Source organism: Drosophila mauritiana, chromosome X (assembly GCF_004382145.1).
Source record: "Drosophila mauritiana strain mau12 chromosome X, ASM438214v1, whole genome shotgun sequence".
NCBI lineage: Eukaryota > Metazoa > Arthropoda > Insecta > Diptera > Drosophilidae > Drosophila > Drosophila mauritiana.
Window position 1 is genome coordinate 10478769 of NC_046672.1, and position 13955 is coordinate 10492723.

The window sequence follows — 13955 nt, forward strand, 5'->3', positions numbered from 1 at the left end:
TGCTACACAGAGAGAAAAAAAATAGAAAAAAAATCTAGTTCTGAAAATATACCTGTGAAATCGAAGCAGGAAGGCATTCGATTTTATTATCACAAGTAAAACTTTGAGATCTTCAACTGCATCCCCTTTTTTTCTGTGCATATTTCTACGCTTCTCTGACTTTTTTCCCCGTTTCGCTTGTGGCTCCTGCTGCTTCTGCTGTTGTTGTTAATCCTTTTCAAAAATTTTTAGTTTGATTGTTGGGAAAATATTTTAGGCCCCGGGCACAAACACACACACACACACACACACACACACACACACACACACACACACACACACACACATCCCACACACACACACACACACATCCCACACACCGCACGCATTAGCATAACTTGTGGGTGGAGATTTGTGTGGCCATGGAATGCGAAAATGGAGTGGTTGGGATCCCAAAAAGGGATATATGTGCTCTGCAGCTTAAAGCGATTTAAGAGGCAACTCTTTGGGGCAGGCAACCCAAGGTTATACACAATCGGTAGAAACAGTAGGACAAATATATGTTATTAATTAATCAAAAGTAATTTATAATACTTTCAATTTCAATTGAAAACCCGATTTTCAGCTACTTTTGAGAGCTTCCAAAAAAAAAAAAAAAAGCCAAATAAATCAGATTAAAAACTCCTATTCAATTGATTTTTCCACTCGTCGCCGGACTTTTAGTTATTTGCATATAACCTATGTGAAAAAAATGGCAAAGTTAAACATATTACTGACGCTTTTCTTTTTTTTTTTTTTGCCCAAGTTGCACATGCTGTCCAGTACCGAAAAAGGCAGCAGTGCGGCTCATTTGCATGCCACATGACAAAAAGCTCGTAGCAAATGCAAATTGAATCCAACTTAAATGCCCGGCCGTCGCGGGCGGGTATTTTAAATTTTAAATTTTAATTTCAACAAACCGACGGCAATCGTTCAATGACATTGATTGGCTGCTGTACGAGTGCTTCGCATTTTGCATTTCGAATTTCGCTTTCGGGTGAGTCGGTGGACAATTAAATATTTGCCCGTCTTATGGCGGCCATTTGTTTTTTGTGCCTTCCCCACAACCAGTCCAGTTGCCATGCCGCCATGCCATGAAACGTGACCCGGACGGATCGAGGAGCAACTGCGACGGCGACAGAACTCGTTACTGTCACGCCCTGTTGCCACTTGGACATGACAAAGGTTGACATTGTGCCTGCATTTATTAAAACAACTGCCAGCAGGACGTGAACCATGGTGGACATAGTACGACTATACTTGTGGACTATGTGCTTCTATGTGTTTAAGTGGCCTATTCCATGTTTATTCGCAGCGCTTTTATTACACTAATGTTACTCTTACTGCTTACTTGCAGTTTATTGGCAACAATAATGGTCAGCACAACATTGACAACACTGGCTGCTGGACAAACAACTAGTAGCAGTAATCACCATCACCACCACCATCACAGCCACCAGCAGCAGCAGCAGCAGCAGCAGGACCAGTCGCAGCAGCAGCCGCATCAGCAGTTGCCCTACCAGCAACGCGGCTACTACGCACTGAACGGCAGCTTGGAGCTAGATTGCGACACCAGCAACACGAACAGCAGCAGCAGCGGCAACAACATTGGCTACCAACAACACCAGCAGCAGCAGCAACAGCAACCGCCGTTGATCCTGTCGCAGGCTCTGCTGTCGCCATCTCCGCCGCTCAACGATCAGATCAGCTTGCTATTCCCCAAGTGCCGACCCAAACAGCAGCAACAGCAGCAACAGCAGCAGCAGCAGCAGCAGCAGCAGCAACAGCAGCAGCAGCAACAACTGCAACAGCAACAACTGCAACAGCAGCAACTTCAACCAGCACAACAGCAGCAGCAGCAGCATGTCCTTCCCACAGACGTGAATTCCAGCTGCAACAGCAACCGGAGCAGCAGCCCCACGTCAGCGGGAGTGGTTGGGGAGCCGTTGGCCAGCATCAGTGTTAGTCCGCCGCCGCCCAAGGCCACGCCCACCAGCAGCACGCCCAGCTATTACAAGAGCGTTAACATTATAACGCAATCGCCGCCGCCGCACTCAGCATCCTCGCACTCCTCCGAATCGCTGTCCTCGGTGACGCCACGCATTTCCACGAATCCCTTTCTGTGTGCACCACTCACGCCGCCCACACCACCGCACCACCACCAACAGCAGCAGAAGCAGCAGCAGCAGAAGCAGGAGCAACAGGAGGAGGACACCACGAGCGAGTCAATTGTGGAGCACAGCAGAAGCAGGAGCGGAGCGGCTGGCGAGGTGCTAGAGTATCCCGCCTCGTTCTACTACCACACGGTGGGCGATAGTAGGCGTGGGCCCGGCAGCTACACGGAGATGCCGCGAAAGCGCAACAGTGCGTTGCCCGCCAGCAACAGGCAGCAGCAACAGTTGCACAACGGCAACGGGAGCCAGAATCCTTTCATTAAGGAGAACTACTGGGAGGCACCGCCGACAAGAGCCAGTTTGCTGCTCCACTCGCCCACGGAGTATTCCGAGGAACCACAACAACAGCAGCTTCAACAACAACAGCAGCAGCAGCAGCAGCAGCAACAACAGCAGCAACATATGCACGCCTCAGCCAGACGAGCTTACCACCAGCAGCGGGAGCAGGTTTACGGAATCAATCAGCGTCCCCAACAACAGCAGCAACAAAACATACTGCGGGTTGGTCGGAGTCCAGTCAATCGCAGCTTTCCACCGCAGCAGCAACATCAGCAGCAGCAGCAGCAGCAGCAACAACAGCAGCAACAACAACCACATCAACAGATACCAACTGCCAGGAGCAATCCCTGTGCCGACGGGTTGACTCCGCTGGCCAGCCACTATCTATATGGCAGCAAGTCATCCTTGGATCAGCATCCCAGCGATTGGGAGCCGCGGGAGCAGCGCAAATTGAGGCTGCGCGAGGAGCGGGAAAGAGAGCGTGAAAGGGAGCGAGAAAGGGAACGAGAGCGGGAAAGAGAACACCTGTTGCTGGAGCAACAGCAGCAGTTGCAACTGCAGGAAGTGCAGGCAGCCAGGGACAACCACCTCAGCCATTTGGCGGGTCAGCAGCAGCAACAACAGCAGCGGAAGCGACACGTTTACGGCGAGGAGCGGGACGTGGAGCGGGATCATCGCCTGGTCAATGGAAGTGCAGATCCCAACGAAAGCTGGCAGCGTAAGTAGAAACCATATCTTAAGTACCTATGCATATAAGTTCAAATTGAATTGAGTGCTTGAGAAAAACTGGTAGCAGGTTATTTTTATAGGCAGACACTAACAAACCTATTTTGTATTATTGAATTTCATTTTGGGGGCACAGTAATCTCTAACAACACGATCTCGAAACACGATTTGAAGCGTTGCTTCTTTCGTAGAAGCAGCAACCTGTGCGGTTGCACGTGCCTGCAGCAATTTGCGGCTCGAAGGACCACCGCCTGGCTCTTCGCTCGGTAGAGCCTTTTGGGGCAGAGCCTGCGAAACCAATTTCCGACTGGCTGAATGCCGGACTGATGGACATGGGCCGGGTAATTGAATTGCAAATCATGCGTAATGAAGTGTACTGCAAATATGTATGAAACGGACCAAAACACCAGAGTGGGTGAATTCCGGAAGGGGAATACCCATTGCTAGGAACATGGGGTAAAGGGTGAAACGTGGAGGTTGGTTTGGGGCGGCGAACAAAGCGTAGGAAGCGCGCCAAAGTGGAATTTAATTGATTGCAATTAATTGGCATGCCAAGCAGTTGTTCAGTGAGCAATCCCCCGAAACCCTGATACGCCAACCCCTGTCATTGCCACTGCCCCTCATCCGTGCTCTGTTTCTCCCCATCTCTCATCATTCAGATCTGCGCGTTACGACCGAAACTTTGGCGGAGGAGGGCGGCAAACCCGGCAAGCCGGCGGAGAAGGCCCAGCACCAGATGCACAATGCGAACCAAAGTCAGAATTCGGAGGTCAATGTCTACAGGGAGCACAAGCTGGACGCCTGGAAGCTGGAGCGCAGCTACACGCTGGCCGTGGAGTCGCGTCACGGCATCATTGGTACATTGCCTTACATTATTACTATATTTACTAAAAACAAAATCCCCAAAATTATTAGCAATGCATAGGGTCTCGCCATAAATATTTTATTCACTTTTGATAGCAATATCCGCTACTTGAATTATTTGAAAATGGTTTGAAGTCTGTCTGTCAGTTAACAAAGGTAGCTGAATCAAAACTGAAGCCACTTCATCGCTACGGAAAAAGTGTTTCAAATTTTTTTGCTGACCTCTCCTACCTGAAAAAAAAGGATTAAAATTGAAAAATTCTGTGCCATCATCCACTTGTTTGAGAGTAAATCCTTTTTTTTAAATCTACCCGTGTAGATATTGAAAGCTGTGCAAGTACCTGTGGGTGGGAAATATATATTTGACCGGGCATTTGTATAGTCCATCGTTTTTTGTTAGTCTGATTCCGAATAACTGGATCCACTTGAACTCGTATTTTAATCGCTTTTATCCGCAGAGTACGAGGGCTCGCCCAGACGCATTGGAGTAACCAGCACCAGCAATTTGGGAGCAACTGGAGCGGCGGCGGCATCAGCAGCAGCGGACGAAAGCGAACCACCAGCAGCGGCAGAAGCTGCAGTTGTAGCAACAACAACACCGCAACCACAACAGCAGGTGCCCATGGCCACCGTACCACCGCTGAGCTCCACGGCCACCTCGCTCCAAAAGACGGCCGCCCGCGCAGCACTGGCTGCTCTGGCCCAGAGCCATCCGCACAGCTCCCACAACATACTCAGCTCCCTGCTCCCGCACTCTCCCAATCCAGTGAATCCCGGCCAGATGCATGCGGCGCAGCAGTCCATCCAGAACTATCCAGTGCGTCCTGGATTTCCGCAGGTGCGTGTCATCAATCATTTTTCATTTTTCTTTTATCTATAAATAAATGATTAATTGCAGCGCATCATCTCGCCGCCCAGTCGTGACCCAAGGAGCAGCTCCCCTCCCCTGCAGCAGCAGCAATATCAGCAGCAGCAGCAACAACAGCAGCAGCTGCAACATCAGCAGCAGCACTTTGCCAGTCTGATGAGCAGTCACAGTAACAACAACTCCAACACCAACAAACAGCCGCTGAGCAGCGACAACAATGCGGAGGACACCAGCAACGATGTGTCCGAGATTGGCACCATATCCGACCTGACCACTCCGGAGGCAGTGGGTCTGTCTATTGGAATCGCCGGAGGCGAGATGGCCAGCCGGGCGGGCACTCCACAGCAAACGGCGCAAGCACCACCGACAGCAGTGGCGGGCAGCACTGTCAACGGAACCGGAAGCGGAAACGGAACAGCAACCGGAAATGCAACAGCAGCCGGCAGCGGATTGGGTCCCTTGAGCCTACACACGAAATCCTCGACCTTCGATTATCTCTACGAGTTCTCGGAGACGCGCAAGGTGCTGGAGGAGTTCTTCAAGTGCCCCTCCACCGACGAGCAGCCCATCATGGAAAATGGTAGCGATGTGGACAGCATTGTGAGTAGGATAGAGATGATAGTTATTTTTTATGACACACAATTTTTATGAAACTTCACAAAATTATTTTTCTGAATTTTTTATAATCTATATATATTTTTTTAAAGGATATCCAGTACGAGTTCCACAGCAACTTTGAGCGCGACGAGGAGGATTTGGCCGAGGAGGAAGAAGCCGAAGACGACGAGGAGGTCGACGACGATGCCGACGAAGAGAACGATGAGGCCGAGGATGAGGACGAGCCGTTGGAACAGGATCGTGACCAGAACTACCGCGCACAGGGGGCGCCCCAATCCGGCCACATCGATTCCGAGCGCCTCGTTTTCAGTGGTTATGGACAGCAGCCGCAATTGCAGGCGCAGCTCACCGCTCAGCCGATGGGCGGGGCGAGACGACACTATAGCGGCAGTCCGCTAATGCGGGACTTTGACTTCTTCCTGGACTCCACCAGTCGGAGCAGCGGCGAGCGGGATGCCGACCAGGATGGGCTTAATCACAACCAGCTGCTGAGCACGAGCAGCGGACATGGCGGAGGCGTGGGAGTGGGCGGTGGAATAGGCGTGGGCCCGGGTGGAGGCCACAATTACCGCTATTCTCCGGAAACCACCGACTACGATTCCAACTGCGGCGATCTGGACAGTAAGTGCGGCCATTTCAAATACCCGAAAGTTTACCAAATCCCTCTCGATTCTCCAGGTCTCTCGGGAGAGATGAATGGCGGGGTGTCGACCTCCTGCTCAAACTACGCAAAGTTCTATGCCTCGGCCATGCCCGTCCTGGAGGATGGCCTCTCCTCCGGTCACACCAGTGACACCGAGAACAACAACAACAACCAGAAGAACCTGCAGCAGTCGACGGCCAACCAGGGTGGCCAGTGCCCCACCAGCTTGAGCGGTAGCACTAGCATTGGTGGCAGTGGAGGGATCTCCATGCTGATGGACATGAAGCGCATCTCGACGAACCACAGCCTGAACAGCATGAATAACCAGACCACCACCGCCTCCACGACAACGGATAGCAATGGCGGCGTCGGCGTGGTGGGTCACCACCTGGTGGCCACACTGGTGGCCAGTCCCAACAATGAGCAGGCGAAGTCACAGGGTCAAACGCAGCTGCAATCCCATCCGCCAAAGACATTGTCACTAGATCAGAGTCCCAGCAACCACAGTAAAGTGTTCAAGAACATTGATCCGGAGTTGGATTCGCTCTACTCGATCGGTAAGTGATTTGTTCACATCAGTGTCACATTTGTAGTCCCTCTCACATATAATATATTTATTCCCTTATTTACTTCTAGGAGTCTTCCACCGTCCAGACACGGTGCAGATGACGCCACCTCCTCCCGCTCCGGCGCCACATCGAAAGCCCAATAACAATGGCTGCTCCAGTGGCGTTGTGAACACTAATGGCAGCCTAGCCGGTGGCAGCAACGACGTGGACCTGCTGCAGCCGAGCAGCAAGCACACTCCATTGGCGGCGGCCATCAGTTCCACGCTGCAGCGCAGTTCGCCCACTTCGACATTAACCGGCAATGGAATTGGAACCGGAAGTGGAAAGACCAGAAGCGCCGGCAGCAATTGCAGCAGCAGCGCCAACGGCGGCATGCCACCGCCCATTCCGGAGCGCACCAACCTGGTATCCGCAGTGCAAAGATCTCCATCGCCTGGCGCCAACTCACCCGTATGGCTATCGCGCCACTTGGACGGCGGTGCTGGAAAGGATCTGCTGGAATCCGGCTCGGATAACCACTCAAAGAACCACAGTGCCGACGAGGAAGACGTGGACACCGATCTGGAGACGGACCGCCTGCTGGGCCACCAGAGGCTGGACGACCAGGGCTATTACGATGAGAACAAGAGCTGGGATCGCAAGCCGCGCTCGCTGCTCTCGAAGATCTCGCCCAAGCAGCAGATACCGAGCACCAAGACGCGCAACGGCTACAATGCCCTGCTCAGCTCCACGCCGGAGCTACCGCCACCGATTCCGCCAAAGGGTCAGTCTGGATTGGGATTGGGTCTCACTCTGAGTGCCGGTAATGGCGGCAAGCTGCTTGACTTGGTTGGCGGCATGGTGCAGCGCAGTTTATCGCGGAGCTCGTCGGAGCACAGTGAGAAATCGCTCAGTAAAATGCCAATTTCTGGCGGGGATCTGTGTGCCGGCGGCGTGGATGTGGTAGCCTCAACTGTGGCGGCCACCTCGACAACGGTGGTGGCCAGTACGCCGGCGTTGGGAAGTCCCGGCAACGGGGGTGGCTCGGAGAGATCAGCTGCAGAAATGGGCAATCCGGGAGGAGCCGTTAAGCTGAGCGAGCAGGAGATTGGAACCATTAATGGTGGCAGCGTCATGCCATTGGGAGCAGGATCGGGCACTGGATCTGGAGCAGGATCGGGAGCGGGATCTGGAACGGGAGCCAATGCAGCTGTGGTGGCCAATAGCAACGCCAACAACAACAACGTCGGCGGCGGCGGCGGAAACAACAGCAGCGGCAGTGGCGCCGGCAGCAACAGCAACAGCGGCGAGAAAAAAGTGAAAAAGAGTAAGAGCAAAGAAGGTAAATGCGTTGGGTTTATCCTTCGTTTGATTGTTCCTATATATAACCAAATAACCGTATATCCGTATATCCATATGCATATATATACTATATATCTATATATCTATATATCTATATATATATACTCTTGTGGCCTGCCATGTTGTCGGTGTGCATTTGATGTTGTCGTTGTCGTTGTCAATTGTCGCAAACAACGAAACGCTAATTTTCGAAAGCGTAGCAGAGCAAATTCAAAATTCAATCGTGGCTGCGTAAATACGAAATTGTATTGTATAATGTGTAATTTAATAATCCTATTATCTGCAATCCAATTTTTGATCAAGATAATCCGTATTAATCGTATATATATTTTTTACCTATCATTTCTCTGTATTCTTTCGCATATTTATTTGCGTATTTTTGCATGCGTCGTTCGTTCGTTCAACCAAATCAATAAACCAAACTCTACTCTTCATTTTACTGTGTCTGTGTGTGTGTACAATACTTTGTAAGATAAAGTTCCATTATGTAATAGTATCTAAGATACAACACTAACAATATCACACGAAACAAGGAATAAATCCGTTTCTTGGGTACTTTTTTTCTATGAGCCATTTAGGTGATATAACTAAACTATTTAAATACCTTATCCGAGAGTCCTGCATATTGTGGTTGTTTTTAAAGGTATTGATATTAAAAAGGGACTGAAAATACAAAAAACTTTTGTTAAACTATTTCATTTACAGTACTGAGTATGGATTAATCGATATCTATTATAAACGCAATAAATTAGGCTTAGAAAAAGTATTCCAAATCATAAAGGCAAACTTGTATTATACAAAGATCAGTTTTTATACAAAGTTGCTAGCCCACACATGCACGTACACTAATCAACTAACACTGGACATGTACTCTATGACTATCGACTCCTGTCCAACTGAGTTTCTAACTATGCCATTCATCTTCTCATCCGTCTCACCAACTGCAGGCGGTGCAGTGCTCATCGAGGGCGTTCTCTTCAGGGCCAAGTACTTGGGCTCCACGCAGCTGGTCTGCGAAGGTCAGCCCACGAAATCAACGCGAATGATGCAGGCGGAGGAAGCCGTCTCCAGGATAAAGGTAGAGTATCCTCCGACATTTCCTACCAATAGATAATGCTCGCCCGACTCGATCGATTGCTTCGATCAGCTAGCGTTTCATTTGTGCCGTGATCTGTGATTCTGTGTTTGTAGTGGGTAGAAATCCTGTGTTCCCAAAAGAAAATCCAGATCAGAGGTTGCCACAGATCTTAAAAGTATTGCTCTCCTTATTTTTTATAACATATTTCTTTAACTCCTTAATATGGAAAATCTCTGGCATGGCAATTTCAAAATATTATTTAATATTCAACATTCTTAACATTAGTAATTGATATTTTTGTGATTTTTTGTTGTTGTTAATTTTCAAGAATATTAGATTGTGACAATCGCCTGAATTGCTCCTCTAGTTGGCCCCTGCACTAATAAAGCAAAATTATCAGCTATTTTTGATCCCTTTGATCTCAGATTTTTGATTTGTCCGAAACACCACCACCTCCCGCCACCCACTAGCCCACCCAGCAAGCGACCTTGTCTAAGCTGATTGAAGGACCGAACTTGAGACCAATAATAAGAGAAAAAAAAAAGAAACTCATTAACTGTTTACTGTTATATTTTCATGCATCACCTCCTCCACATCAAATGCTCCGCATCCGCGATGACCAACCACGCTAACGAAACCACGTATCGCCATATCAAATAAAAACAAAACCGAATCTATATAAAATAAAAATCCGAACAATTCGCATTTTAGGCGCTGGTAAGTAATGGAAACACTAGAGCAAATACCTTCCTAGAACCCCCCACCCAAAACAACCAACCACCCCACCCACCTCTGGTTTGCCTGATTTGCCTTGAATTAAATTGGATTCAACACATTTGGCCCGCTGCAATTCTTGTGTTATCCAAAATCAAAGCTTGTCTCCCGGAGATCCCGCCAATTCTCTAGTTCCACAACCCATAAAGTATTGTAATTAGTTAATATAAACAAAATAAATAATTTTCCAGGCACCCGATGGCGATGTGCAGCCCAGCACAGAGGTGGATCTGTTTATATCGACGGAGAAGATCATGGTTCTTAACACGGACCTCAAGGAGATCATGATGGATCACGCCCTGCGCACCATCTCCTATATCGCGGACATCGGGGATCTGGTGGTTCTGATGGCCCGTCGCCGCTTCGTTCCCCAGGACATCGATGATGCTCCCAAACCGAATCGCACGCCCAAGATGATCTGTCACGTGTTTGAGAGCGATGAGGCGCAATTTATTGCCCAATCGATTGGCCAGGCCTTTCAGGTGGCCTACATGGAGTTCCTCAAGGCGAATGGCATTGAGGATCATCGGTTTGTCAAGGAGATGGACTACCAGGAGGTGCTCAACAGCCAGGAGATCTTCGGCGACGAACTGGAGATCTTTGCCAAGAAAGAGCTACAAAAGGAGGTGGTCGTTCCAAAGGCCAAGGGCGAGATTCTGGGCGTGGTGATCGTGGAAAGCGGCTGGGGCTCCATGCTGCCCACCGTGGTAATTGCAAATCTGATGAGCTCGGGAGCTGCTGCCCGATGCGGGCAGCTCAACATCGGCGACCAGTTGATCGCCATCAATGGACTGAGCCTCGTGGGTCTGCCGCTCTCCACCTGCCAGACGTACATCAAGAACACCAAGAACCAGACGGTGGTCAAGTTCACGGTGGTGCCATGTGCCCCAGTCGTCGAGGTGAAGATCAAGCGGCCGGAGACCAAGTACCAGCTGGGATTCAGCGTCCAAAACGGAGTGGTGAGTTAAAACGAGAGATACACGCTGTATCTGCTAGTGCTCCCAAACTTATTCATATATCTATCTCGATATCTATTAATTTTCTTGTAGATCTGCAGTCTGCTGCGAGGTGGCATTGCGGAAAGGGGTGGGGTTCGTGTGGGTCATCGCATCATCGAGATAAACAACCAGAGCGTGGTGGCTGTGCCCCACGAGAAGATCGTAAACTTGCTGGCCACTTCAGTGGGAGAGGTATAAGGAATCGAATTTCTCTATTTGTATGTATAAATGGTTATTAATTCATACATTTCAGATACTCATGAAAACGATGCCCACGTCCATGTTCCGCCTGCTCACTGGCCAGGAAAATCCCATATATATTTAAGCCTGCGGGAGAGTAATAAACGGCGATTATTGTTAACTATAAAAAAAAACACAACCTTACAAGGGTATTACGATATTTAGTATATATACCTATACATATAGAGAAGGAAAGTGAAAGAAAGAGTAAATATATGTATGTATATGCGTGTGTACCTATATATATATGCTAAACATATACTACACACAGGTGTATCGATTTTTTTTGTGAGGTAATACTAGACAAAGTTCGATCGGAGGCAAGTTAAGATCAGCTACTACGACAAATAAGAGGAAGCGATAACTAACATACACATGGCACGCCTTTTTGCAAAGCTTAGTAATAATAGTTAATAATGTGTGTGAGTTGGGCCATCGGCCAGGACATGCATATATACATACATAAATATATATGAACAGAATGACCTTTTTGCGAAAACGTCCTTAGCTTAGTGGAACGGCGACATCAGTCAGAGAGTACAGCAGCTATAGTAACAGAATCCCCATATATGCTTACCCCATACTTATTGTAAAAAACCAAAAAAAAAAAAAGAAATCCACAAAAACCATGGCAACTCAAACCAACCCAAATAAGATTTGAATTCAGATAGGAGGCAGGCAGCTCTTTTGATATAGCATATATAATCCACACACTATATAGCACCATCCCGAATATATTTATATAAACAAACAAAAAAACAGAGGGGGGGAGAATGTGGAAAAGCCTAGGACAGATGGGATTTGGATAGAGAAATGGAAATGAAAATGGATATTGTAACTGCAGCGTTTCGTTTTCTACTCGCACCCATAGCCGAGAATTTTGATAGTTATTTAACGGATATAGCCAGATCGTAATGTATGCCATGTGTAAATTAAGGAGCGCTTTACACACCCACAAATACGAACATATACCCCCCATAGAGGATTTAGTTTAGCAAACACTTACACTCACACTCACTTAGACGCTTCGATTTCAACCATCTTCGTCCAAAAATTGTGCTACTACTCGTTAAACAAGTTGATAGATATAAAAGGGAATAAAAAAGGATAACAGCAGGAGTAGGGAGATTGACATAGAGACCCCCGTTATAAGCCATAAGAAATAGAAAGAGACGGACTAGCTTGAAATAACGTATATCTGGGCCCGCATTTTAGAGCTACTCGAACAGAAAGAGACGGCAACAGGAACAGAGATAGAGACAGCTATAGAGACAAGCAGACAGCCAGACAGAAAGGGAGAATTGCATTTCTTTGTGTGTATATGTATGTGTAAAATACTCGCTATTTGGCCCCTAATCGCAATCCACAAGCAACCGGCAGCAGAAGTCACTAAGAGAACTATTATTAACTATGATTTAATTATAATAACGGCACCGGGGCATTTGCTTGATGTTTGTGAATTGAATGACTATTTGGCCTCATTTCCGCTGCTTGGCAAGGGCCACGCCCACGCCCACGCCCACCAAAAACGAAAAAAAAAAAGATAAACAAAATTATTATACATAAAAAGTATAAAACACATAAAAAATGCTTCAGCAAACCAAAGAGATGAAGGGAAACCAAAATGCATTCAACAACTAATATTTAATAAATTGTTTTTTTTTTTTTGGTGTACATTATTTATATGGAATGTGAAACCGCATTACAAACTTAATGAATATATTAAATATTTATTAAAAACGGGCTAATTGCATAGAAATTATATAAGATCGATCATAGCGATGATTATTTGTAAAGGCGAACTAAACCCAAAAAAACAACCGAAAACAAAATGGATAAATAAAAAAATATATAATCACATGCGTAACAAAAATATAAAACCAAAAATTGAGCATAATAAACAGAAAATGAAAAAAAAAACCAGAGTTTTTATTTTTTTGTTTGAATTTCGAGAAAGGTTTGGACATTATACGCACCCCTCTTGTGCGCTTCGTCACTACGTGGAATACCATCCACGCAGATCCACTTACTCACGGCGGCATTTACTTTACCAAGTTGTAAACTTACTCTCCACATGTAATCCAAAACTATATGAGTCCCATTAATAGGCTTATTACCACCTTTCGGTTACTGTGTTTGGAAATAATGTTTATTGACGAATACTTTTACTTGCATTGTTTCATTTGCTTTGTATCATTTTATACATGCAATTTTTAGAAATTGATTCCCAACTTCTTCAAGTTCGTTCTTCCGGCTTTTGGCTATGGCAAAGTGTGTATGTCTATATGTATATGCATCTATATATATATATATATATATATATTCGTGTATATAAGTATTATTTTCACGATCAGTTAATCATTACACACAACAATAAAAATTAGATTTTATATGGCAAACAAGTTTCCCATTAAATTTGCATCTTATTCGTACGTTCTTTTTCAATTGCGTGTGTGTTAATGTGCACATTCCAAAAAAAATGTCGACGGCATTTCCGCTGCATTCATTTCCGCCATCGAAATTTATTCCATACAACTCTGCTTGATTTCAAACTTTTGATGACGCTTATGTATCGGTTTTTAAAGTTCCAATTTCTGGAGTTAGAGACATTTATCTTTTGGTTGCCTTAAAGTTCTGAAGAAGCTTGCATTAAAATTGATCTAAGTTCGTTCGATCCGAACCCACTTAAGTCCTATTGGTTATTATATGAAATTTTCCCCAATACTCAGGATCGTCTGCATCGTTTTTATACATTTTTCACTTAG

The 13955-nt window shown here is 46.8% G+C and overlaps 1 protein-coding gene across 8 annotated transcripts in view; it reads left to right on the top strand.

The window, feature by feature from the left end:
* Window positions 1–12707, top strand: part of LOC117146585 — a 78239-nt gene extending 65532 nt beyond the window's left edge. For 2 of the 8 annotated variants that reach the window (XM_033312899.1, XM_033312898.1), the window contains exons 4-15: window positions 1376–3189; window positions 3857–4054; window positions 4520–4899; window positions 4960–5529; window positions 5637–6168; window positions 6226–6747; window positions 6827–8080; window positions 9048–9178; window positions 9890–9895; window positions 10144–10911; window positions 11002–11142; window positions 11204–11275. In XM_033312899.1, the coding sequence (XP_033168790.1) occupies window positions 1392–3189; window positions 3857–4054; window positions 4520–4899; window positions 4960–5529; window positions 5637–6168; window positions 6226–6747; window positions 6827–8080; window positions 9048–9178; window positions 9890–9895; window positions 10144–10911; window positions 11002–11142; window positions 11204–11275 (6372 nt within the window). In that variant the 5' untranslated portion in view covers window positions 1376–1391. Of the gene's footprint in view, window positions 1–1375; window positions 3190–3856; window positions 4055–4519; window positions 4900–4959; window positions 5530–5636; window positions 6169–6225; window positions 6748–6826; window positions 8081–9047; window positions 9179–9889; window positions 9896–10143; window positions 10912–11001; window positions 11143–11203 lie in introns of those variants that run through there. The other 6 variants (XM_033312902.1, XM_033312903.1, XM_033312904.1 and 3 more) reach the window with 6 other exon arrangements.
* The last annotated feature ends 1248 nt before the right edge of the window (window positions 12708–13955 follow it).